This window comes from Euprymna scolopes, chromosome 5 (assembly GCF_053919585.1).
Source record: "Euprymna scolopes isolate OS-2025 chromosome 5, ASM5391958v1, whole genome shotgun sequence".
In the NCBI taxonomy this organism is placed as follows: domain Eukaryota; kingdom Metazoa; phylum Mollusca; class Cephalopoda; order Sepiida; family Sepiolidae; genus Euprymna; species Euprymna scolopes.
In genome coordinates this window covers 34,437,582-34,465,410 of record NC_136486.1, presented here as the reverse complement: position 1 = coordinate 34,465,410, position 27,829 = coordinate 34,437,582, and the positions used below count along the sequence as shown (strand labels likewise).

The 27,829-nt window shown below is 33.2% G+C and overlaps 1 protein-coding gene across 1 annotated transcript in view; it reads left to right on the top strand.

Moving 5' to 3' along the window:
* Positions 1-27,829, top strand: part of LOC145276763 (uncharacterized) — a 281,728-nt gene that overhangs the window by 51,281 nt on the left and 202,618 nt on the right. Inside the window, exons 4-7 of the mRNA XM_080128016.1 lie at positions 638-1,010; positions 10,988-11,127; positions 12,666-12,805; positions 16,985-18,369. Of these exons, the coding sequence (XP_079984142.1) occupies positions 638-1,010; positions 10,988-11,127; positions 12,666-12,805; positions 16,985-18,369 (2,038 nt within the window). The remainder of the gene's footprint in view (positions 1-637; positions 1,011-10,987; positions 11,128-12,665; positions 12,806-16,984; positions 18,370-27,829) is intronic.

Here is a 27,829-nt window from a genome sequence, read left to right as displayed (position 1 = left end):
TTTTTTTATTTAAAAATAAAACTACTTAATCAGTTTAATTTTTGGAATATGATATTTCTGTTTCATTATGGATACGTACATCATACAGATTTTCTTCAGTTGCATTTTTTTTTTAATATAAGGGGAATTCTAGACGAGAATTGAATATTCACAAACTGCAAGTTTTATTCAAATTTTGAACTCCTGCCTTGACAGTGTTCAAAATATACTTTGTAGCCTAGTGGAGGATACCCTTTTCTCTTCCATGCAACCTCTTTCATTGATGTGTGTTATTTCAGAGCCAAAGCAAAAAAATGTATTAATGTTAGTTTTGTAAATTATTAAAATTGTAATTCTTTTGTTTTCTGAAACCGTGCTCCATTCAAATTTCAAACTCTCTTAAGTTACATTACAAAAATAATATTGCTAGATCAATGGATTGTGAAATTTCATGTTTATTTAATAATGTAGTGATATGTTACTAATTGCGACATGGAAGCGAAGTAGATAAGATTGGTTTTAGTGGAAATTCAATTTTTTGTTTTTTTATTATTATTCAGAACAAGCACCTCTTTTTGTATGAAAAGGAAATTTACTGAAGTTTTAATCGCCTTATTACTAAATATACATTTTTAATATACATTTATTCTTATTTCAGGTTTCACTAGTGTATCAAATCCATTCTCCAACAGCAATCATTCTCAGGTGGATTCTGTCTTTATTCCTGATCCAAAAGAATCGGACCATTTAAAAAAAAAATGGACTCCTCTTGATTCAGAGATGTCTGATGTTACAAATCTTTCAAGTCCTGTCAGGGATATTTCTAGCATATCACACCTTGTTTCTGCTGCTCCATTCATACCAAAAAAATTATTGCCTGAAGAACCGTACGACTTAGGTCCTGAATTAAAATACCAGCGAGTCGAGTCCCTTATGAATGTACAAGTGTGCGAAACAATTACTCCATATTGTTTTTGGGTACAGTTTTCTGAGACGATACACTTGTTGCAGGAATTGACATCAGAAATTAAGTAAGTATTCAAAATTGTTCTGTCATTCGGTATCTCAAACCAAAATTTTATTTTCATTAAATGTTTAAGGAAATTAATTTAAGCATAGATTATGTTTTTAAATTTTGAGATCACGATGGATAGGTTGGATTCTTACAAGTTATTCTCAGGATGTTTTTATTGTTGTAACCTTTGACCTACTTCATGTGTGTCCTGTCAAACTCTGCAATCTTTATTGAATCTTTACTTAATCCATGAGGGTAACATGCTCTTGTTCTGTCAGCCATGACCTAGTAGAAGTCTTAAGTAATTTGCAATTTTATTCTTAGTCACATCCACACTAAAGATTGAACCTTTAACCTCCAGAAGAGAGTAAGTTACAACTGGATTTTACTTGGTACCTTAAAAAATTCCATTTACTTAAGTTTTCAATTAAGATTTTTTGTGAAATCTATTTTACATATAAGTTTTTTTTATATCTATTAAAAATGACAATGTGTGTGAGGACATTTCTCAACCTATATACTCAACAAATTTTTGATATACAGACTTGAAATTTGGTATATTATAGGCTATTCAGACAAGGAAAACGTTTTGATTGGTTTTCATCTGGAAAAAATGGTTGCTAAGGTGTCAAAATTGAAAAGTTGGTATGTGGGGAGTCATTGGATTTTTATGTTTGTTAACCGTTTTATAAATGCGCAAATCGTTCACATGACAGATTCTTTATGTTAAGAATAAGCAAGTTTGAAAACACTTTTTAAAGATCGTGTCAAGCTGGCCTAATAGTTATCATACTTGACTCGCTGTCTTTAGGTTTTGGTTCTTATCTTAGCTCTAGTGTTTTTTTTTTACTTACAAGAAAAGAACTTTAGAAAAAACATAATACTGGCATGCACATGTCTCAGTTTCTGTATGAATTAAAATATGATATTTATGCATATTTTACAATCAGGCAATGCTGGGTGGCCTGCTAGTATAAAGTAAAACTTTATATTAAGCCTACCCATCACCTACTAATATATACTAACTAGGAGTTCCGCCCGGCTTTGCTCAGGCCCTATGTATGTTCATAAGGTTATGTGCATATTTATATATTAAAAAGTGTGAATACGTAAAGTAATGCCTTTCTGTATAATAGTCTTCCTTAACTACCATAGAGAAAAGGCGGACAGACAGTTTCACTTTTATAGATAGATAGATAGAAAGATTGGATGCAATATATAGTAATGGTCTTAAAAGTATACAAAAAAGACTCGGGCGTCACCACCGAGAATCAAAACCAAAACGTTCAGTTCACGATTTATTTTGCCATTGCCGTCAATGACTGTAAGGCTAAAAATTAAAACATGAACTAATAGCTACTTCTTTATGCATTCGTAATGCCGGCGTTCGACCTTCACCTGGCAAATTTCATATTTTTTAATTTTCACACTTTTGCACCGATTTTTCCCGGGTAAAACCCAAATATAAAGTTTAGTATGAATTCAAATACCTTATACATGAAGTTTCATGTCTGTAGACCAAAAACTACAGGAGGAGTTTGGTAGGCAAAATTTGTTAAATAAAAATACATACGTATACAGAAATATACATGGAAACAATTTTGTGTCTACTATAAACGTTTTACACAAAAATTATGCAAGTATAAATAATTTAGAATATCTGTATGAATATAATTACACGTAATAGTTAACTAAAGATGATCACCCCATTAGAAAACCGAAGCAACTAAAGATGATCACCCCATTAGAAAACCGAAGCAATTAATTAAAACGAATGTTTAAAAGAATATGCAAATTAGCTAGATCGTTTGCTAGTGGATGCAATTCCACAAGCCATATATAAGAAAATTGTATTTTCTTTTTAAATAAATAGAAAAGAGGGTTTTTAATATGAATATCAATATACACGAAAGAAAACCAAATTTATAGAAGTATAGATATATACTGTCGAACATGTCACATTAGAGACCATTTTTCTAAGAAGCCATTGAAATAAAAAGCAAGGGAAGTAACTTGGAGGTCACTTGAAGTATTATTTCAGATATTAATATCTGAAATAATGTATTTATTTGCTTCCCCACCAAAGCAAATTAGGCACAAGGCCGCTTTTAATGGGGGGCAAAAACCAGCTCCCCCAAAAGTAGGCAAAAAGGGGGCACTCTGGTTACCAAAAATAATAATTGTCCCAGTATAGAGAGTTTCCCCTCCATTGACTGGTACAAATTATCTTAAGTGCAGCATCTGCCGAACAGATACTACACTTTGATCCCGGCCCGAAGGCCAAGAACAACAGAAAAAAGGCGAGCCTCTTTTCTTCTACCTACATATTTTAATGCTATCCTGTTTAAAGTAAAATGTTTTCTTTAATATTAATAGGTGGTGGTTGAATGTATTTTCCTCTTTTATTTCATTATAATACGCAAACAAAACAAATGAATTTTGAATTGTCTTCGCTTCCGAATGATTAACTTGTTTACAAATATGAAAAAAAATATTTGAATAGACTTACAACAGATTATTTGTTTTTAAAAATTCTATTAGAATATCTTTTATTGAGGAATATTGAAGTATTTACAAAGAATAAGAAGATTGAAAGTAAAATGTTTTTTTCATTTTACCACAAATTTTGTAAAATCGTTAAATGACATTTTTTTTTCTTATCAGAAAATTTAATTATCTTTACAAAACACGAGAAAATCTGTAAAAAATTGTAGATAAAATAAATTGTAAATAAAATAAATTGTAAATAAAATAAGTTGTAAATAAAAAAAATTGTAAATAAAATAAATTGTAAATAAAATAAATTGTAAATAGAATAAAGTTCAACACTGGATTTTAATTTTATTTCGACCGTTGCCACTTTAAAAAATTTTTTAACAAATCTTTTCTAATTTCATCTGAATAAATTTTTTGCTTGTTGTTATAGAATATATTAATAACAATTTTTGTTTCAAATTTATATACTTTTTCAATGTGCTGCTCACATATAAATACATATTTTAGAGAATAAGTTTTCAAAATTATTTCTGCAAGACTTCATGGTTGTAGACTGCCCATATTTTTCAGAGAATTCGTAAGAAAAATCTAAAATTGCAAAGCAAGAACAAATAAATTCAGCAATCTGGTCACATTCAGTGCTGCCAAGACTAAACTTATTTCCGTAACTACAAGCAACCTTCTCTACCACCTATAGCAATGGCCAAAGACTCTTTATCTGAAAGTACATCTTTTAAACCCTTCGGCCTAACGTTCACAGGAAACATGAGTTGGAAAAATTACATTGAGAGCATTGCCAGGACCGCTGAAAAAAAGGTAGGTTCTCTCTACCATGCTAGAAAGCTACTAACGCCTGAAAGTATCCTGTACCTCTATAAGGCCAACATTCGCCCATGTATGAAGTATTGTTGTCATATTTGGGCAGGTGCATCTGCTACGTCTCTCACTCCTAGATAAGGTTCAAAAGAGTCGCCAACCTAATAGATCCTGAACTGTCATCTAAGCTTCAGCCTCTGTCCCATCAACGAATGTAGCATTCCTCTGCCTGTTCTACAAGTACTTTAACGGTGAATGCTCTGACTAACTGCAAGCACTTGTACCCCCTCAACGCAAATACCCCCTGACAAACCCGACGAGCAGCAATGTCCCACCCCTTCACAGTTGAGATCCCTAGATGTGAGGGAGCGTTCTACTCCAGTAGTTTCTTCCCCAGAATCGCTAGACTTTGGAATTCCCTTCTGGGTCCCTGCTTCCCCAACTGTACTGACATGCAGAAGTTCAAATGTAACGTGAACCGACATCTTGCTGCCCAACTCCCCACATAGTACCCCTGTAGCTTATGTCCCTGATAGTAGGCCACTACATCAAAATGGCAATGTGCCATGTTTGGGGTGAAAATGTAATTAACAAAAAAGAAAGTGCTCTCATATCCCTCTCTTTATTTCCTCCCACGTTATCTGAACATTATTCATCACAAACCGGTGAATTAGGGTCCCTACAGAATCCTTTGTAGTCAACAGGGCGGACTGGCACTTCTCTTGCTCAGACAACCCTGCGACAAAAACACCTTTCCAGATCCCTTGTCCACGTTTCATACCTTTACCCATCATTATCACTTATGACACATATTATTTAAATGTGAGCTTGTTTTCACAGAAACAACCACATCACAAACTGCTTTTGTAAATTCCCCAGCCAAACGTGTCATCAATTCCATCAAGAACTGTTGCTGGTCCATCTTAATGTACACAGTAATTTACTAATTACGATCTAAATATAAGTTTTTAATGAATAAGGAAAAAAATGTAGAAATCTTTATATTCGATTTTTGGAAGATTTATTGGGGGAAGGCATGGACAAGCAAATAGAGATTTTCGTTTTATTTTTTTTTTTAGTTTCTTATTTTGTAAAAAGGATAAAATTTAGAAAGATAAAATCTTATTTGTATTTATATTTAATAATCTTTTTTTCACAATGCTGGGGTAAATAATCTATATTATAAATCTCATCTGTCTGTTTAAATGTATGTATGTATGTATGTCACACAAAAACTTTCACGAGATCGGTATTGTTTTGAAGCTCGACCCTTCGGACGACAAATATCGAAACATTGGCCAAAATATTAATTCCTTCATCCTAAACTCGGCCGTTTTGTACAAAGAGAGGGTCAACTTTTTTTTGCTGACATTCTAGCAAGTCACCGTCACCGTTGGATTGACTTCGGTTAATTTCAACGATTTTGACTACCGGTTGTGTCATGGAGACATCGGCTAAGACGTCAGATTCTTTTCTTTCATTTTTTTTTTTTCTGCTTTCGCAGCACAGGTTCGAGCCTGCCTGCATACTAACACTTTTTTTTTTTTTTTTTTGCTCAACACACACCTCCAAACACCCAGGCAATGCCGGGCACCCAGGCTAGTTAACTATAAATGACCAAAAAGACTTAGAACAAAATTATGACTGACACAGCCGGAGAAAATTCAAAAGTGAGTAGACAAACAGAAAAAAAAAAATAGTGAACAAGTGACTTACCAACTGACAAAATATTTTTTTTTTTTTTTCCAAGTTTTCTACTCTTGTCCACTGGGTTTTTTTTTGTTTTTTTTTTTTTGTCTGCTCCTCTTTTGCGACTGCATTGTTTTGTGGAAACGTTTATTTTTTTATTTTTTTTCTTTGTAATCTTTTTGGATAAAAGGCAAGGTCACGGCATCCAAAATAAATAAACTTTTTTATTACCGTTATCATTGCTGCCACATGTCCATTTTATCCGGTGCGTGTTTCTATTTCTTCCAACTACTTCTTGCCTTCACATTTACATGTCCATTTTCTTCATTAAAGTTACGTCCCTTTATCACAAAACTATCTCGAGTAGTTTCTTAAAGATTCAAATCTCCATCTATTTTTGTTCTCATTTCTAATTTAATTTTGGGGGAGGGGGCTGGCACATGGGGAGTAGTAGTGGTGGCTGCCATAAATAAATTTAACATCTCCCTCTCTAAAAAAAATACTTTCCTTGCATTGACGGGACTCTCCAATGGTGTCCCGTCCCCAAATTGTAATAATTTAAAATTAAGCCAGCCGAACCAAAACATTGTAATATTAATTTCTTGTATATTTGAGTTTTTACTACTTTTTTGAATTGCTGTGGAGTTTTTTTTTTTTTTTTTTTTTTTTTTTTTTTGAAAACTTGCATTTTATCTGGAGAAGGTCTTGAAAATCTTGAAAAGCCTTACGAACCCTGTATAAACTGCCTGTTATTGAAAATAGTGAACTAACTTGAGATGACCCTGAAAAATAATACGATCAGTGTTTCGATCAATGCGTAAGTGAAATTATGGCAGCTAAAAAAACAATTACAGCAAAGCTATTTCATATACTTGTCAGTATCAGGCAAAACTAATTGTGTATACCAGAAATTACGGAAAATTTAGTAGAATTTTAATAATCAATACAATTAATTTCTCACTGATATTTCCATTATGTCTTTATGCTAACACGGTGAAGATTATCTATCTTTTTCTAATATGACAATGCGAACTTAATTAAGAATATTAAAATAATTTTAGATGCTTGTTATGATAGTTGACTGATTTTTTTTTTTTTTAAAATAGGTTGTTTTAAGCAAAAACAATATTACGTACTTAGTCATGTCGAAAATAGCAATGTATTAAAATTTATGAAAATTCATTGAGTAGAAAATTATTTCTAGTTAAAAATAATTTTTATGGAAAATTGTGTAAAATTACATTTTTCTTAGACATTAAAGCTGGAGAGGGGATATAACTCAGGAATCAATATTTTAGATAACTTGTTCATGGCATGTAACATTTCTAACCTATAGACTTTATTTTACTAAAAATACTATCAGTTCTGCTAGATGAATTTTCAAAATTTTTGGATATGTTACTATTTTTGACATAACAATTAAGTATATAATATTGTTATTGCTTAAAACAACATATTTAAAGAATCAATGTGTCAACTCTATTTTAACAAGCACCTAATTTTATTAAAATACTACTTGATAATTTTGCGTAATTCTTGGTGTACACAAATAGTTTTGCCTGATATATAAGTGTGTTATATATTCGCTGCAGTTGGTCATCCAATGTGCTTTTCAGTCTATATAATTTCTAAAACATCAACTTTTGATGTCACTGTCTACATATATATATATACATATATATACACTTGGCAGCGAAATAAAACACAGCTAGGTTATAAAAATATTTTTAGTTTCAGTGACGTTTTCAATTTTTGTATAACAGGTGTAACATCAGTGAAGGCACATGGCAGTTTGTCCTAGCTCTGTGACCGACTCTTTCTGTTCTCTTTGCTTTCTGTTGTCGATTTATATAAACATTCTTTCATTCTGGAATGTTTAATATTTCCCATTGTTTATTGTTCTACTTCTTCGACTGATATTTTTTTCACATATTTCTGGTCAAATTAATGCATTTCAATAGACAATGGTGGAAGCCTCGCATTCCTCAAACGGAATTAATTTGCATGTTTGTAACCCATTGAATGTGTCTCTTCATAGGGTTCACCTGCCAAATATCCAACAAGTATAAAATAGTTTTTTTGTTTTTTTTATTAACTGCCATATTTTACTTGTATATTAATCAAAACAACCACCAAAACCATTAACCACAAAGAAAAAATTGTACATTTATAAACGGAGAAAGATTAAAATTTGTTTACATCTATAACCAATCAGGGAGTGTTTGTCGCAATCCTGCTTCACGGGATCAATTAATGTAACCAGGCCATCTCCAGTCCCTAAACACAGGGGCTAACCCTAAGTCTCCATGGCTACACTTATCTTCATCTAGTGATCAACCCTTCAAAATGTAACCAAACACTTATTTGATACTGGAACTACCGTTCTGACAATCCAAGTGCACAAAACACGCACGAGACTGTGTGGCAATACCTTTAACACATTGGCTGGTCGTTCATTTCTGAACCTATTTCCGAACCTTGCGTACAAGGTTCGAATCTCGGTCTATCTAATCTCATTTTTACTTAATGTTTTTCTTACAAGAAAAGGGGACCTTTCTTGTAACAGTCAGATGCTGTGGTTGAGCTCTTCTTTGTAGGTGCTCTGGTGTTACTAGCCTATCGCTTTTCTTGGCTGTAGCTTGGGTGTCAAATCTTAAGTGCCTGTGCTGCAATTGATTGCAAATCAAAGCAATTCAATAATCAATAATTACTCTGATCATTTTCTTATAAACAAGAATAATTATTCATAAGATAATTCAAGTACACTTTGTGCAAAAGAAAGTTAAGTTCAGGCATTTTCTGGTGCAGTTTTCAACTTAGATTTCTTTAGACAGATGAAAAGCTTTTCTACTTAACTCTTGGAGAAGTTTCCAGCTTTTTGGTTAAAGCCCCAAAACCAATGCGGATGATTCAACGACCAGTGGGAAACTCTTTTTCTCATCTGCTAACCAAAAGGTTTTATAAGATTTGTAATTCTGACCCCCCCCCCATCTTTCTGAGATTGGCACTTTCTCCTCTATTATTTAGAGATTACCCCTTCCCTTTTTATTCTCTTTCTCTTAATCCATATCTCTCTTTCCCTCTTTTTCCTCCTAAATGTTGCTTTGTTTTCTTTTTCTTTCCCTTGAGATTCTTTTAATTTTTTATTGCATTGGTATTTTTCAATTCCCTTCTAGTGTTTGTTAAATCATTTTTTTTTTTTTCGTATCATCAATGTTGTAGGTCTTTCATTACCCTGCATACACAGCGAATCAACCTGCTATCTTTATGGGGTTTTTATTAACAGAAAACATTATTGTGTGGCAACGTTCTGTCACCCTTGGCTGACAGTCACCCCAGGAATTACCGCTCCCAATTAATTTTGAAATTCATTTTTTCAAGTGTCAATCACCCACGACCATGCCATAGCAATCAGTAAGGTAATCCAGCGGCACCTAGCACCAACATCATTACACATCCAAATTTTGTTAAAATAACCCAAAAAATAAATGAGTTGAAATTGAAGAGAATTGCACTATAGTTATACATTTTCACTCCTTACACTCTAGGCTAGTTTTTGATACCTACTCGTAGCAGGATGTCTGTCTATCATTCTTAAGTTTGAAAAAACATTTTCAGCCATATTATGTTTTCTTGCTTATGCGGCCCTATTTCGAATTCATGACTAGGGGCCATTACAAGTGGGCTGTTCTTTTTGTACCAAATGGTCATAAACGTTTAGATGATTTCAAACTAATATCAATTGCAACTGAAACTAATGAAATTTAAAAAAATTCTAGTTCTTAGAATTCAACAATTAAAAAAAAAAAAAAAATACAGGTAATCTTTGATGTATGCAACCGTCATGGAACAAAGATATCATATCCCAAAAATCACCTAAATTGATCAAGTGATTTTTTTTTTTACTAAGAAAATCAAATTTTATTACACAGCAAGATGCTATTTTTTTTTTATTGGCTATTTTTTATAAATGAGTAGTAGACAACTCAATTTGAACTATTGAGATTATGAGCCCTGTAATGGATATAATTTACTCTTAAAATCACTAAAAATGGTTAAAAATGATTTGTTTTATATACTCATATATAAAAACCTATTTGATCAAGTTATGTGGTTTTTGGAATATGACAAGTACATACATAAATATTTTTGTGTTTTTTAAAAAAAATTTTTTTTAATTAAATTGAATTGTAAATAGGAATCAAAATTCTTTTTTTTATTTGAACTAATTAATGGTTTTCAGTATTCAAGTGATAAAATTCCATTTTAATTGATATTTAATTTTCATTTTCCCAGCAAATTTTAATTGTAAAACTTTTCATGAAAATGATTTTATGTGACACTTCGGTGCTTAGTCACTTATTGGCACTTATGTCGGCATTTAAAATTCAAGAAAATACATAAATGTCTGTATGACGTATGTACCAGTTACAGAAGGAAAATGAAAAATTCCAAACCTCACATAATTTGATCAAGTAGTTTTCAATCAAATTTTACTATTTTGATGAGAGTAAAAAAAGTGTCCATTGAATAGGTGGACAAGGGCAGACAAGCTAATGCATTTGGAAACTGTCAAAATAATCACTGATTACCTCCCCTTGTATTCTCTAGAAAAACATAGCCTCATCTGTCACTTATCAGTAAGAAACAACAAATTTGTTTGTCGTAAATACAAAAAAAAAAAACTACTTGGTCAATTTTTGTGATTTTTTAAAAAATTTTTTTTATATAAAATCTTCATTCCATGACAAGTAGATATAATATAAAAAATTTTCTTCATTTTTTTTGTTTATTGCTATAAGTGCCAACTATTTTCTTTTTTTTATGACCTTTTTGTGCAGACAAGTCTATTAGTGAGAAGTGAAATTGGGGGGAATTTTACTATATCTTCATATATTAAGCTCTAGACTGACTGGTTTGTGATACCCATTTGCAAACGTATCTCTCTAATGAACCAAAATGTACAATTTGTTTTATATAATTTTCTTGTAGCTTGTTCATTACTTCCAATTACAACCAGAAAACTTGCAGCATCACTCATCCACTTGTCGGCATGACTTGCATTGCCCCCTTTACAGATGAGACCTACTACAGAGTTCGTGTTCTTTCTGTTCTGGAAACACAGAATCCAGGTAAAAACACCTTTTCAGTGCATATTTGGAATTTCACTTATTGAAAAAAAAAAAAAAATACAGAAAAATCTTTCTGGTATATGTATTTGACACAGAATAAAGATAGCATATTCCAAAAATCACATGAATTGATCAAGTAGCAGATAAATCTTGGTAGTTGAATTGAGTTATCCACCCTTGTGAGTTATCTGACCTTGAATTTTAATGCATCCTAAAAAAATATGGCATCTAGTGTCTGTCTCATTTTGCTCGCCATAAAATTTTCTTGAACAAAAAAAGGTGCTTCTATATTATAATCATGAAAAAATATTGAATTTCAAGTAAAACAAATGTTACCTACGTAATTGTCATGTCACAAATAGTAACATATCCAAAAATTACGGAATCGTTAAAAAGATGGTTGGATCATTCTATCGCTCCAGTAAGTATCTCACTCCCGATGCGATCCTTTATCTATATAAGAGTCAGGTGCCACCCTATCATGGAATACTGTTGCCATATTTGGATAAGAGCTGCTCGACACGACACAACTATCCTGCCTTGATGGAGTTCAAAACTAGCTTTGAAATCTAGTAGGTGATGCCCTTTTTTCTTCCTTGGAACCTCTTTCCTACAGAAGAGACGTCACCAGCTTGTCTCTGCTTATTCGCTATTTTCATGGTAAGTGCTTGTCTAAACTCCAATCTATGGTGCCCGCTTGCCAAACTTTCACAAAAAAACACTCGACGAGCTAAAACCACTATATATGATTTTCCCTACTCTCTATCTGTGCCTAAATGTAAACACAGATTCCATGAACAAAGCTTCTTTCCCAGAACTTCCCGCCTTTGGGACACTGTTCTGCTGACATGCTTCCCTGTTAAATACAACATGGTAGCCTTCAAATCTAATGCAAACAAGTTCCTGTTAGGTTGACTTGATAAACAAATTCCACCCAATTTACATCATTAAGGATTACTTCATGATCATTTTTCATTCATTAATCCTTATCCTTGAGTGGCCTTTAGGCCTTGATAAGCGGTGACCTCCAAGTAAAAAAAAAAAAGAAAAAACGATAAGGTAGAAAAATTATTATTCATGAAAAACGACATTTGTAAAATCTAGTGATTTGGTTTTAAAATCTACCGAATTGAATTGGAGAGTTAACGAAGGAGATAATTAAGTTTTCAATTTCTCACAAATTCAATCAGTTTTTTTTTTTTAATAAAAAATTAAAAATTCAAACAGTTAAAGTTATTTTTAAAAAATTCATAAATTATGAATATGTAATGTCTATTTTTGTTTTCTGAATAAATTCTGTCTACTTTCAACTGAGTTACTTCCCCTTTTTGCTTACATCACATGACCCAACATGTCTGACCCAGACCCATGTGCCTCACGAGATCTTTAACATTATCTCGTTATCTCGTCTCTCGTATTTGTTATCTTGTCTCTTATTCCCCCCTCCCCCTATCAGTAACATCACTTTGCATTTGTTTACTTACGTGCCATGTTACATTTATATTTTCTTCATTTAAAAAAATTTCTTTGTTTTGTAGACCTTACCTTAGTTTCTAAAGTGAATGTGCTCTATGTGGATTACGGCAATATTGATATTATTCCAACATCATCTTTGATCAAAATGCCCCAAAGTTTTGCAAAGCTGCCAGCCCAAGCGATATGCTGTGCACTGGCGCAGGTAAGTTGCATTTTTTTCACCTATCCATTTATCGCATCCTTCATGTCCGCTGGCAACAGTTCGTCTCAAATGCTGTTCATTCTTGCTGCAACATATCATCTCCACAACAAACTCTCCTCACTAGAAGATGTCTTCACTGGTTTGGTCATGCTATTTATCATCAACCAGATGATTTCATTCTGTTTGTCCATTCTTGCTGATGAAGACCAAGAACATTTCTTATGATGCTATGATTTTCGCGTTAAATCTTTTTTGTGACAAGAGTTGCACAATCTCCTACCATATATCTCTTGAGTCGGCACTGTTTTATTTCAGTAGAAATAAAACAGCGCTGACTCGAAAAGTAGAAATTCAGAACAACTAGAAACAATGCTAAAAAAAAATAGAGAGCACATACAACAAATAGTCATCTATCCGGTACTGACTAGGCTTATCGTTGCTTAACTTTAGTGAGCTGATGAGAACCGATGTGTCAACATGATTAAGACATATATTGATTTCATTAACAAAGGCATCGAAATCAAGTTTCGCAACCATAGAGAAGGATGGTTCAGACAAGGGCTTAGTAGATGTGGGTTTCGGTAGAACGTTTGAGTTCCTGGCCAAAAGTGATTTTGAAGATGACAGAAAGCCACACTTTCCCAATTCAGATGAGAATCTAATCTTTTGTCTAATCTGTAGCTGTGAAGGTCGAAACAAGGTACTTGAACTGTTCGACCTCCTCCACAATTTTGATGTTCAGAATCCGTGCGACTGTTCTCTGGATGAATGTTAGGACCTTTGTTTTGGTTGCATTAATTTTCATGCCAACTTGCTTGGCTGAAAATTAACCTTATTTAGCATTTATTGAATATCTGCATAGGATTTGTCAAGAACTGCAACATCATCAGCAAAATTTTGCATCTACGAAATCAGCAAAACACATTTTGAGAATCCAGTCTTTAATGTAATTGAAGACTACTGGTGGGAGTATGAATCCTTAACTAACTATCATTTAAACATCTAAAAAAGTTGGACTCTATTCTGTAACACCTGACCCAGGTCTGTATTTAGGCATCGTAGGGTTTTATGAAATTGAGAATTTTTGGTGAAAATTCATCACAATTCATCATTTTCCAGAGATTTTCTTTGTTCAAAGAATTGAATGCGACCGAGAAGTCGAAACACAACTGTTACCTGCTTATAATACCATCTTTGCTTGAGTAGCCACCTTAGTGAAAAGATTTGATCGATGCAACCTCGTTTTCTGTGGAAGCCACATTAGTTGGCGTGGGTATGTAGGTTCCTCTGGATTAGAAAACATCGAAGGAGAATGATTGAGAATATTTTGGATGCAACATCAATCAGACTTATGCCTCAATAGTTATTGCAAATGCTGCAGTCACCTCTTTTGTAGGAGGGAGGCGGATGGCATCACTCCTATCTTGGGAAATCTGTTCAGAGCATCAGATATTGTTGAGGATTTGATGGTAGCATCCTAGTCATTAGATTGGGACAGCATTTGTATATTTCTGCCGGGAGACCACCTTCACCAGTAGCTTTTGTTGTACTCTAGTTTTTTAATCATCTCTCGAATTTCATCTTTGGTTGGGAGATTGCAGTTTCATTCATAATTGTGACTGTTTGCAACGATATTGGAAGGGTGATTGGATGGCGGTTCATGATTTAAGAAAATTCATAGAATGTTACGTCCAGTGGTTGTTGTGATCTGCCGTGTTAAATACAATAAGCTCCTCAGCTTTAAGTAACATTTCACTGATACCTCTGTAGCCTTTTGGTGTACGATTTTAAAAGCAGAAAAAAAAAATTGAACTGATCAACATTCACTAGCACCTTTTTAACATTTACGAAACCAATGCAGTTTCAATGTTAAATGTTATATCTGATACATTCTTTTTAAACATAGTGCAAGGGTTGTTCTGATATGAACATTTGGAAACCATCCCAGTCATCCGTAGAGTATCTGTATACTGTTTAATGGAGGGGGGGTGTTAGGGTATTTGTTACACTTTGTTTTTATGTTTATTAAGACAGCTGTGTTAGCATGATATCAAAAATGTTACTAGGGTTTGTTTTATTTGGATTCTTTGGACTTTTTGAACTACTGCTCTCATCTTGAGTGTTATTTTCGCAACGTTTCAGCCGATGTAAACTGCCAACCATCTTCAAGTATATTTTGTAAAACTTTGGAATCTTTTTGTTAAACTCATAAATCTGGCTGTAGAACTTGGAAATCTACAAAGTTTCAAATGGAACCCTTTATTTAATCCACAAGGTAGTATGCTCTTGTTCCATCAGCCATGACTATGTGGAAGTCCTGAGTAATTCGCAATTTTATTCTTATTGCTGCACTGAGTATTGAACCTTCAATCTCCAGAAGAATGCCAAATACAACTGAATTTAACCAAGTACTTTATCCATTATGCCATAGCTCAATTTTAATTGACACTCATCTGGAGGTTGAAGGTTCAATCCTCAGTGTGGGTGATTTTTTTAAATTTTTTTTTATTACATTTTTACCCCAAACAAGGCACATTGCCACTTTGGTGTAGGGGGCTACTATCAACTATCAGGGGAAACATCTACTGGGGTACTATGTAGGGATTAGAGCAGCGAGATGTTGGTTCACGTTGCACTTGAACTTATGCATGTCAGTACAGTTGGGGAAGCAGTGACCTGGAATGGAATTCCAAAGTCTAGCAGTTCTGGGGAAGAAACTACTGGAGTAGAAAGATCTTTTACATCTAGGGATCTCTACGGTGTGGGGGTGGGATTTTGCAGCTTGTCGAGGGTGTTCACGTCGTGGGGGCACAAGTGCTTGCAGTTCTTCAGAGCATTCACCATTATAATACTTGTAGAACAGGCAGAGGGATGCAACGTTTCTACGATGGGACAGAGGCTGAAGCTTAGATGCCAGTTTAGGGCCTATCAGATTTGCGACTCTCTTTTGAACCCTGTCAAGGAGCGAGAGACTAGTAGCCGATGCACCAGCCCAAATATGACAGATATACTCCATACATGGGCGAATAGTGGCCTTATAGAGGTACAGGATACTTTCGGGTGTTAGAAGTTTTCTAGCACAGTAGAGAGAGCCCACCTTCCTCGCAGCGGCCCTGGCAATGCCCTCGATGTAATTGTTCCAACTCATGTTTCCTGTGAACATTAGGCCAAGGAGCTTGAGAGACGTACTCTCAGATAAAGAGTCGTTGGCCATTGCTATAGGTGGTAGATACTCTGAATACAATTGCAAATTACTTAGGACTTATATATGGTTATGGCTGCCATAATGAGAGCATGCTACTTTTGTGGATTTAATAAAAGGTTCTGTTGCAAATTCCGTGCAGAGTTTGACAGAAAGATTCCAGAGTTTGACAAGATACTTGGGAAGAAGGTTGAAGATTACATCATCCAAAACATTGTGTGAATAACACGCAAGATGAGAACACTTAGTCCAAATAATAAAAATAATATGAACTAACAGAACCTGTGGAAATTCCATGGTTGTTGAAAATTTTTAAAATACATTATAAAATGGCTAAAAAATAAAACAAAACAAATAATGCATTTAAAACAATTTTTTAGCAAATTCTTTTTTAAAATTTTAAAGCTAAAAAGAATTGATTTAAAAAATTTAGATTTTTTTTTCAATGAAAATTCAACGCGTTTTGTTTTGTTTTTCTGAATAATTTTTTAATATAAATTATAAAGGAACAGATCAATTCACTTGCACATTTTTTTTTAAATTTTAAAAAGAAACTATAATAATAAAAGCTTACAGTCTCTTCTCAACATGATTTTTTTTTTTTAAACTATAAAATAAAAAGCCAATTTGAAACTGTAAAATTTTTGGAGAGGAAATAGTTTTTATGATTTTTAACTGATAGAGCAACTATAACGGGAGGTAATTCATTTCTCATTAATTAATGTTTGCGATTTTTTTTGTGTGTGAAACTAGACATATGGCTAAGTAAATTAATATTTAGATTATCAATCCTCATCTAAAAAAAATTAGAAAACGTGACACCAAAGTGGTCAGTTATTATGTTAGAAAACGCAGATAAAGAGGAACGTTATCCAAGGTCACTTGTAAACATTTCTTTTTTTTTTTCTTAGATGATTTGATATAAAATAACCAAAATGAATTTCCTAAATTTTCTCTTTTTTTCTCTTAAAATGTAGGTGATGCCACTTAATATTACCGAAAACTGGTCGACAGATTCTTCAGAGGCGTTCCATAATATGGTATTCTGCAAAGAACTAGTGTGCAACCCCGTATACAATGATAATTTGACACCTCAGATCGTAGACTTGTACTTAATGGATTCGCCAACACAGACGACCCTAGAAGACATAAAGAACAGTCTAGACAATAAAGTCAGTTGGATTTTGATCAAGCAGGGATTTGCAAAACTTGTCACAGAGTCGAGTCAAGCGCAAATAATATACCAGGTTGTAAAAGATTTGATCTTGTTTAAGCCGGCTTCTCCGGTCAAAAATAACAATGGGAAAATTATAAGGGTACCGCCTGGTTTTTCTAAATCTTTTGTTGAACAACAAGTCGATAACGATTTGGAATTGCACCACAATAGTTTGGAAATGAATAAGGATGCTACCTCTTTAGAATTTCTGGCCGAGATGGTATCAACATCACCCGAAACTATCCAACAATGTCCTGCATCTTGCTCCAAATTGACAATGCTTGATTCTGATAATTGTGAAAATCCCCTTTCTTCATCAGACCTGATCTCAAATCAAACCGTTTTACAGAATAACAGTGAAGAGTTGTCTCAAGTCACTGATTTAGAGAATAAATTAGTGGCTTCAAACTCACAGCCTGTGGTTAGTAAGTCCGACAACTGTCCAGTTACTAGTGTAGAAACAGCCTCCACTTCTTCTAGTACTGATATTGATAGTAATTTCAATTGTCCAATAGAAACTCTTCCTAGTGAATTGTCAGAATACCTTCCTATAGAAGACAGTCAAATAAATTCTTGCAAAACCAGTGTATCCTCAGATTCTGCATCCGTCAATTCCAAATTGGACAAAAATGAATTTAATGCTGTAATGATATCGCATGTCGAATCGCCGTCCAGTTTTTATGTGCATCACATCAACAAAGAAACAAGCCTTCTATTAGAGCGATTGATCCATGACTTGAAAACAGAATTCAGTTGTTTGAAGCCTTGCCAGCTCACTTTGCTTTCAAACGAGCTGACCATCCAAAAAGGTGAACTCTGCTGTGTCTATTTTGCCAATGAAGAAGCTTATTATAGGGGCTTGATTATCGATTATAAAACTGACCCATCTATGGGCGTCTTGGTGAAAATATTCTACATAGATTTTGGCAATTCTGAATGGCTTAAAAGTGATGTAGTCTTTCGATTGCCAGAGTCATATTCTAAGATCCCATCACTGGCTCAGCATTGTACTCTTGCATATATACACTCGAAGGGGGCTTCCATCTGGTCCGAGGAAGCAAAAACAGTTTTTAGAAACTTGCTAAAGGCCAGTGATACTTATTTCATCAGAATCGTTGCTGGCTGTTCTACATTTGATGCACCCAGGTAATATTTGATGCAGTTTTATAAATTGTTTTATTTATTTACATCAACAATAAGTTTTATAAATTATTTTATTTATTTACATCAACAATAAGTTTTATAAATTATTTTATTTATTTACATCAACAATAAGTTTTATAAATTAAGTATTTTATTTATTTACATTAACAACCAGGAATGTGAGTTTGCTTTTTTTTTTTTTTTTTTTAGAATTTCTTTTTTTGTAATTCAGAAAAATCAAAGTTCTTTATGTTATTATTTTTTCCCCTCCATTTGACTTGATTTATATTTCTCTTTTTTCCTCTCTATTATTTTATCTTTTTTTCTTTTTCTTTTCTGTGACTTTATCCTTATTTTCTTTCTTTCTCTCTATCACTTTATCTTTTTCTTTTTTCCTTTCTTCCTCTCTGTCACTTTATCCTTTCTTTCTTGCTTCCTCTCTGTCATTTTATCTCTCTTTCTTCCTCTCATTCTTCTTTTGTCGCTTTATCCTTTTTTCTCTCCTCCTCTTCTGGTCACATTTTATTCTTGACTTGCTTCGCTTTCCTTTCCCTCTCACAAAATGTTAATTTTAACATTCTTTAAACAGGTAAATCTGTACTTTGTTTCCCTCAAAATGGTGGCCAACTGTGACGTAAATTAATCATCTGCTATGTTACAGTTATATTTCAGATACATTCATAAAAAAAACACTGATTTTATTAGCACAATAAAACTGAAAAGAAAAATTTTCTGATGCAAAATTGTTTTCTGTAAACTAAGGGACAAACTATTCAAAGCACCACTTAAAAAAAAAAAAAAAAAAAAGGATTAATTGCTTCAGATGTCTGCCATTTTGATTGAAAAACTAAAGATTTAACTTTTAAACAATTCATGAGTAGGAGAGGTAGAAGACTTTTGTTTCATTAATGAATGTCTTCCTGTCTCCTTTAAAACAGGGTTTCCCAACTTCAGGGCACCACGGAGCCCCTGAGCAGGGTAAAGGTTTTTCACAGAGCACTAACAAGATAATTTCTAAAATAAAAATGAAAAACATTAATTTCAAATTTTAACACTAACTGATGATAATGCTTACAACCATATTTTTTTTGTTTTTGATTCATCAAAAATTGTTGCATATTTGTTAATTTTTTTATTTTATTTTATTTTTCGTGAACCATCCTGAAACTTTTTACACCTGTAGTTATGTATCATATCTATTTCCAGTAAAAATAGATCAATAATTGAATGTCTACAGCCATTTAACTTTTTCATATAAAGCATTTGGTCCTTTTTAAGAAAGGGTTTCCAGAGCCTCTCAACCTCACTCACAGAGCCCTTCTTTAAAACATTACAGTACGCAAAAACAAAGCTATTGTAGATTAACCTCCTTTACTAAATACCTGCTCCTTTACACACACACACACACACTTTTCTTTGTGATTATAATTTTTAAACAATATTTGTCCTATGAACTCTTTTGTCTTGAGTGCCATTCTACCAACAATAAACTGCTAACAGGGTGCCATTTTCCTTTAAAATGTTTCTCCATCACTGATGGGATCTTTCGCCATGTTCATTATTACATAGATAAACACAATATTGTGTTTATCCAAGTTGAAAAGTACTTAGCATTTAAACAATAAATTGCTCATCACTGAAAAAATAACTTAAATGAAAAACAAGTATTAATGACACTAGAGAATTGCGTATCTGTAAAGAGTAAAGTTTAAATTATATTTATATTCCGATTTTATGAAAATAAACGATCTAACACTATTTAAAAAAACTAAAAAAAAATATATTAGAAAAACAAGTATTAATGACACCAGAGAAAGAATTGTATATCTGTAAAGATTAAATTTTATTTATATTTCGATTTTATGAAAATAAACAATCTAACACTATTTAAAAAAACTAAAAAAAATATATTAGAAAAACAAGTATTAATGACACCAGAGAAAGAATTGCGTATCTGTAAAGATCAAATTTTATTTATATTCTGATTTTATCAAAATAATCTAATACTATTTAAAAAACAAAAAAAATATATTAGAAAAACAAGTATTAATGACACAAGAGAAATAATTGTATATTTGTAAAGAGTAAATTGTATTTATATCCCAATTTTATCAAAATAAACGATCTAACACTTTAAAAAAAAACTATTAAAAAAACAAGTATTAATGACACAAGAGAAAAAATTATCTATAAATATAAAAGCGAAAATGTATGTTTGTGTGTGTGTTCGCTTTTTCTGTATGTCTTATTACATATGTGTGCCGATCATAGCTCGTATGGTCTAGGGATTTATCAGCACCCACATGTAATAAAATTAAAACAAAAGAAAAAGATTTAACGAAAAAGAAATTTATTTAAAAATAAATTAACAAGAAAAAACAAAAGAAAAGATTACCATGTTTGAAGGGCGACAACTCGCTAATAAATTGTCTCCCTTAGATCATAAAGCTCGTAATTCTTAATGTATTGTTTTGAAATGTTTTGTTTAGTGTATTTTTATATGTATATGTGTTTCGGTCAACAAACTCAAAGAATAAATAAAAACTTTACCAGAATCCAGACAGCCAGTTCTTCAGTGAGGTTTTTGTTTTTACGGCCTTATGTGGAAGCCGGAATTCGGACGCTGGTTGCCTCTTTTTGCATCCCAAAATATGTCACGAACTGACTTTATCCACCAATAGCGTTTCTTTTATATGAGTTTTAAAAGGAACTTCCTGGAACCTTCTAGAGACTCAAAAAAGGAACAAAAAGGCGTTCTACGCCTTTTTATATTTATAGACGCCGATTATCATTTATTTTTATGAATAACGACATTCTAGAAACGTCTTTATGTTTTAATTAATATATCAATAAACATATTTATATATTATAAGAAATATTTATATATTTCTTAATCCAATCATAGGAGAGAATATGTTCTCCTATGACAGTCTACAAAAGGCTTTTTTCAGAGAAGCGGTTGGTTGCCTGACAACTTTTTAAAACTTTATATCACATGTAAATCGTAATATCTCAAAGTTAACAATGGGGCTCGCTTGTCTATTTGATTTGCTCGACTTCAGGAAGATAAATATTCAACATTTGTCGCTCACCGCATGTGGGTTAGTTTTTTTCCTATAACATCTTTGGGAAAATAAAAATAAAAAAAAAGCGTTTCTACAGTAAATACTATCCCGCAGTCAAACTTGACCTCATTAAGTCATTAAAACATGCACCTGCCAAATCCAAGTAATTAAATAAATTCAAACGTGTTTCCGTTAGCATCTCGCGGTGGCCCAATGGTTAAAACCGTCGCACTCTTTTTTTCGCACTTTAATTTACAACTTTGCCTCAACAGTTCGGGTTCGATCCTCATACTTACCTACCAAAACATTTTTATTTTTTATTTTAACCCCCCCCCCCCCCGGGAGTTTTGATTTACCCAAAACCACACACACCTCCAAACACCCGGGAAACGCCGGGTACCCCTCGCTAGTTTATTATATAAAAGGCAAACAGCCGCGCACGTATTTGCATGTCCAAGAAATGTTTTTTTTTGTGGGGGTTCTTGACAAGGTTACTATTTTGGAAAACTTTCCTTATACTCCCTAGATTGTAATATTTCCGATTTGCGAACAGACGTCGTCTCTATCTTTATTTTGACCGGGTTAAAAAAATTCCTGGTTTTGAGTGTTTGTTTTTCTCATATAAAAAAAGTGAAACTATATCGGAGGAAAGGCAACCGCTTCTCAGCCTTCCGGCCGGGACGTCCAAAAAGGCAATCAGCTTTGATCAAAATGCCTCCCCCCTCCCCCTTCAGACAATTTGCTATTCATTTGGACACTGCCAGAGTTCCCCCTTTTCGGGGGTAGCTGGTTTTCCCCAACATCGTGGGGAAACAAGTACGGGACATAAAGCTGAAAGCTTAACTGGCCTACAGCCAGACATTCATTTCTGCACCTGCGTGATTCTTAACTTAATTACGAATTCATTCATTTCTTTTTCATCGCTAAATTTAAACACTTTACACTTTCGTTCGTGTCATAGCGCAGTGGTAAAATCTCAGGTTTTCTTTCACCTTTTCTGCCTTTGTGTCACAGGTTCGAGCCTACCTATCTACCACTTTTTTTTTTTTTTTTCACACACCTGCAAACACTCGGGCAACACCGGGCGCCCCTGCTAGTATATTTATAAAGTAAAATTTTTTTATTTACATGCAGATTTTATCAAAATAAACAGATTATAACTATCAAGGAAAGCTATTTAAAAAAAACTAAAGCAAACTATATAAAAACAGCCATAAAAAAAGAATATATTTATAAAGAGAAATGATTAAATTTTATTTACATCCATATTTTATGAAAATAAATGAGTTAAAACTATCTAAAAACTGATTTTAAAAATATATAAACAAACTAAAAGAAAACAACAAAAAAAACTAAAAATAACTATCAATGCCACAAGAGAAAGAATTGTATATTTATAAAGAAAAAAGATTCAAATTTATTTACATTCAGATTTGATCAAAATAAGCAAGTTAAAACTATAAAGATAATTTTTTTTTAAATGTTTGTCAAAAAGAAAAAAAAATATTAAAAAGCTATTTAAAAAAAAAAAGGTACTTGGGCATTAAAACATGAAACTATCAAAAAAAGTTTAAATTGTACATATCCATTTATGGAATGAAGTTCTCTGAAAAAAATTTTTCACTTAATTTCATCAAGTAGTTTTCTTTTTTACAGCGAAAAAACAATTTATGATACCGAGCAAAAGGTTTGATTTTTAGGAAGAAAAGCTAGTATTAAAGATGGGGAGGGAGTGTCGGCGCTTTACATGGACTTATCTCCCCTGGCGTTTATAAAATTCAAACAAAATTTTTTTAAAAATCCAAGACGCGCTCTCATAAATACATGTTTTTCCACTGTAAAAAAAACAAACTACTAGATCAAATTAAGTGAATTTTTTTTTTTTTTTTTTTTTCAGAGATCTTCAGTTCAAAACGGATACGTACAATATAATCTTTTTCGATATTTTCATTTTTTAATGTCTTGATTAAACTATACAAGTACCAAAAAAAAACAACTATGAAAGAAAGGATCGTAATATTTATAAAAGGATTAAATTAATAAACAAATTTTTGGTCCACCGACTTAGTCAAATTTGGACCTTAGAATTCACCCTTGTCTGTTCGTCCGCAAAATTCTTAATAACATGAATTAAAGACCATGGTTGGCGCTAGAAATTTTGTCTGTATAATTCTGGTCACATCTTAGGATGTGATCCACCTTTTGTCCTGGGAGTAGATTTTTTGGTCTTGATGGAGAAAAACCACACTTGTTTCGCTCCAGTGGATATTTCAGCTTCGTGATCAATTTGTTTGCATGATTCAATTGATTGTATTGCTTTCAACAGAAATTGTTCTTTTCTCATCTTGTATGAAACGTAGTGGTTGGTTTCTCATGCACGACTAAGCTAACAAGTCTTTAATTGCTGGGTTTATCATTAATTATCTTCTAAACTACACAACGGAACTTCTGACATGCATTTTCTCTCTGATGTCGCCTCATACTCAAATCCTGGGTTTCATTCCAGTATTCAACCTAATAAAAAAAATAAAATACAGAAAAATCTTTTTCCCCTTCCCATTTTTTTTTCTTCCCTACTTCCTAACCCCGTCGGTGGGGCATTAAAATACACTGACTATCCTCCTGCAGAGAGTAAAAGCCTCTCAAAGAGGCAACCTGTTGGCCGTGGGTGGCGACCCGTAATGACTCGAAAAAGGATCCTGGTGGCTGAGCAACTGATATCTAGGGAAATTAAAGATATCGGTTGCAACACTCCACTTTGGCCTCGTACAAGACTAGACGGTGGTCGGAGGGGCCCGATCTGATCAATCGGCTAGTTATGTCAAGTTCTAACACATCTACCTTTCTATCAATTTCCTCTAAACTGTAGCAAATACAGTTCTACCCTATATCACTATAAACCATATACATATTTTCCGCTCTTTTCCATGTGTTAGAATAGAAGGTGGTGGCTAGGGTCAAATGTGCCAAATGATAAAGTCATGACATGGCTGTATAGTGCTGGAAGTTACCGCAAATGACTTGGATTGTGTAACTAAAGGATTATGGGTGCTCATGGCTCCCATTTGGAACATGTATACTGTTTATGTAGCCTTGGCATGATAAGACGAATGGGTTTCCCCCTTAACATGCCCCAATATTGGACTCCGAGGTGGGTGGGGAGCATAAACAATGAATTTAAAATATATATATATGCATGGTAAATTATAAAAACTCCAAGTGCCAACACCGACTCGGATAGTTCAAATAATGAACTATATCAAACATCCTCAAAATTTATTGTATTGGAATCCACCGAAGAAAGCAAAATAACTGACTTATCACCGTTTATTATACATAAAATTATATTGGCATATATCACCCCAAAAAATGTAAAAACTTTAAAAAATAAAACCCTACTGGTGGAAGTGGAAAGAGAAAAACATGCCACTTTTCTCCTAGGAATGAAAATTTTCCACAACATAAATATCAAAACTTATCCACACAAGAATCTGGATACATCCAAAGGTGTAGTAAGATCGAAAGACCTCTCAATGTGCACTACTGAAGAGATAACAAAAGAACTTAAAAACCAAGGAGTAATAAACGTTAAAAGAATTACAATAAAAAAAGAGAATCAGACTATACATACGAACACTTACATTATGCAGTTCGATAGACCCACTATCCCAAAAGAAATTAAAATTGGGTTCAACGTTGAAAAAGTTGAACCCTTTATCCCAAACTCACTTCGGTGCTTTAAATGCCAGAAGTTTGGGCACCATGAGGATGCATATAGGGGACGAGCAGTGTGTGGCAGATGTGGCCAGAGAAATCCAGACTACACTGTCAATGACTGCAATCTTGATTGCAAATGTGCAGAAAACCATCCTGCTTATGCTAGAGTGTGCAGAATCTGGAAGAAAGAAAAGGAAGTAATGTCAATAAAACATACCAAAAACATCTTCCTCGAAGCCAGGAAAATAGTAGATGGATACATGAAGGAAAAGACGTACTCTCAAGTCACCTCAAGTTGTATATCATCCAACATCACTAACCAAGACTCCAAATACGAAATACTAATAAACAATTTGTTACAATTGGGACCAAACGATTGGCCCAAATTTATAAATGAAATCAAACCAAACATATAAAAAATTAATCATCCCATTAAATCATCAAATAATCCCATTAAATCATCAAATAATGTTACCAATAAAACAAATTCTCAACCAAAATCGGGACATCCAAGAAAACAAAGCCGATCAAAAGAAAGACCACAAAAATCACCAGTACGTCGTGCAGATGCTGAAAAAGACGAAATTAAGGAAAAACAAAATCAGTTAAAAGAAAGACCACACAGGTCACCAATATGTTTTCCCCGTGGTGAAAAAAACACACTTGAAAAACAAACAAAAGATACATCTACCAAAAAACAAAATAATATAAAGAAATTACCACAAACAGAAGCCACTATTACTACTACTACTACAAATAGATTTACGGAATTAGAAGACATGGAAACTGAAGTTACTCCTCAGACCAAAAAAAAAATCATGAATTACAAGAAAATCCAATGGAATTGCCATGGATTGAAGGCAAATTACAATGAAATTTTATTGTTGCAAACCAAATTTAATCCTTTGGTTATTCGTCTCCAAGAAACCTTAAGAATGATGACAATTTGAATATAAAACACTATCAACAATATAACTATGTATAAGTATGTTTTTCAAGTATTTTTATGAAACAACAAAAATGGATATGTTAAGGCTTTTTCTTTTTTTGCCAATTCAACTGGAAGTAGTTGGAATCTTTTTTTTTTTTTTTTCCAATGCCAGAAAAATTTCCTTAGGAAGATGTTTTTCCCACAGACTTTTGGACGGCATCAGACAACAGCAAAGTGGATGGAGAAGAGATAGATTTTATTGATTTTGCCATTTGTTTCCACTGTTGACAAAAAAAATGGTGAAATTCATTTTTTAGATCTCTATTCTTCCTGACTTGCATGTGAGAAATGGTGGATTCTTTTTTTTTTTTTTTTCCTCTTCCAATTGGTATCCAAATACTCGTCTTCTGCTGGGGCGTTGTGATTGGCTGATCACCATGTTACGTCACACAGCAGCTAAACCCGAGCTGTTGATGTTGTAATCTGGGAAAAGCCAAGCTGAACACTAAGATATGTCTGGTTCAAAGGCTGCATAAGTATCCATTTAAAAATAAAACTACTTGATCAATTTATTTGATTTTTAGAATATGATATTTTTGTTTTGTCATGTGTACGTACATCATAGACGTTTTTTTAATATGGGGGAATTCTGGATAAGAACTGTATTTTAAAAAATTTTTTAAGAGTCCTGTTTTCTTTTTACTTTTTCTGCTGAAAAAATATAAAAGGTGAAGGGTTAGGCGCTCCTAAATTATATGTCTAGCATAAATCCTAACACTAACCTAAGTCAAAGTCACATTACAAAATGGAAAACAAAATAATATAAAATATCCTTTTAGTTCTGAAAAAAAATTAAATTAAACAATGTTAGCTATTTTGAAAATATTCTTTATGAGCAGGAATTGGGGATCATTTTATTTTAAACTTGTATAGTAAAAGGGACTCTCATGCTAAAGAGAGTTTTATTTATTTATTTAAAAAAATTTGCAGAGTGTTGGCATGTTATTTCACAAAAAAAAAAAAAAATCTTTTCATTTTTTCTATTGACAACATGGGGGCTAATAGTAAAAAAATACAAATATTTTTGTAAGGAAATGTGGTTGAGGAAAATGCATAGGGAGGAAAGAAAAGATAGGACAAATAAAGAGATAGGGATAGATTCACTTTTTAACCTATTTTTTTAATGACACTGGACAATTTCAGATAACCCTGCTTGTACTAAATAACATTTTTAAAAAACATGAAACTTAATTGATTTTTGTCAACATCTGATGGCTGACGACTAAGCTCATCATCTTCAAAACTTGTTGTCGCCATGAAATTTCTTAAACCACCATTGTGCTGTGCATTCAGTAGTGGTTCCTGGGCCAAATACTTCATTGATATCACAAGCTGTTTAAGCGAACGGCTTCTGCTACTTTGAGAAAGAAAGGGCGAAAACGTTCAAGTTATTTCTGTTGCTGTTAGAGAAATAGTAATCCATACGAGTTGTCACTTTCACTACCACTGCTACCTGAACTGACGTTGCAAATATTTATATATTGCAGGCGTAGTTGTGGGCATATTCTCAGGCTAAAAGCCAAGTACGTCCAAGGATGGAGTACTGCTGCCACATCTGGGCAGGAGCTGCTAAAAACAGCTTATCCTGCCTGACAGAGTACAAAATAGACTTTGTGGTTTAGCGGGGGATGCCCTTTTCTCTTCCCTGCAACCTCTCTCCCACAGAAGAGACCTTGCGAGCCTGTCTTTG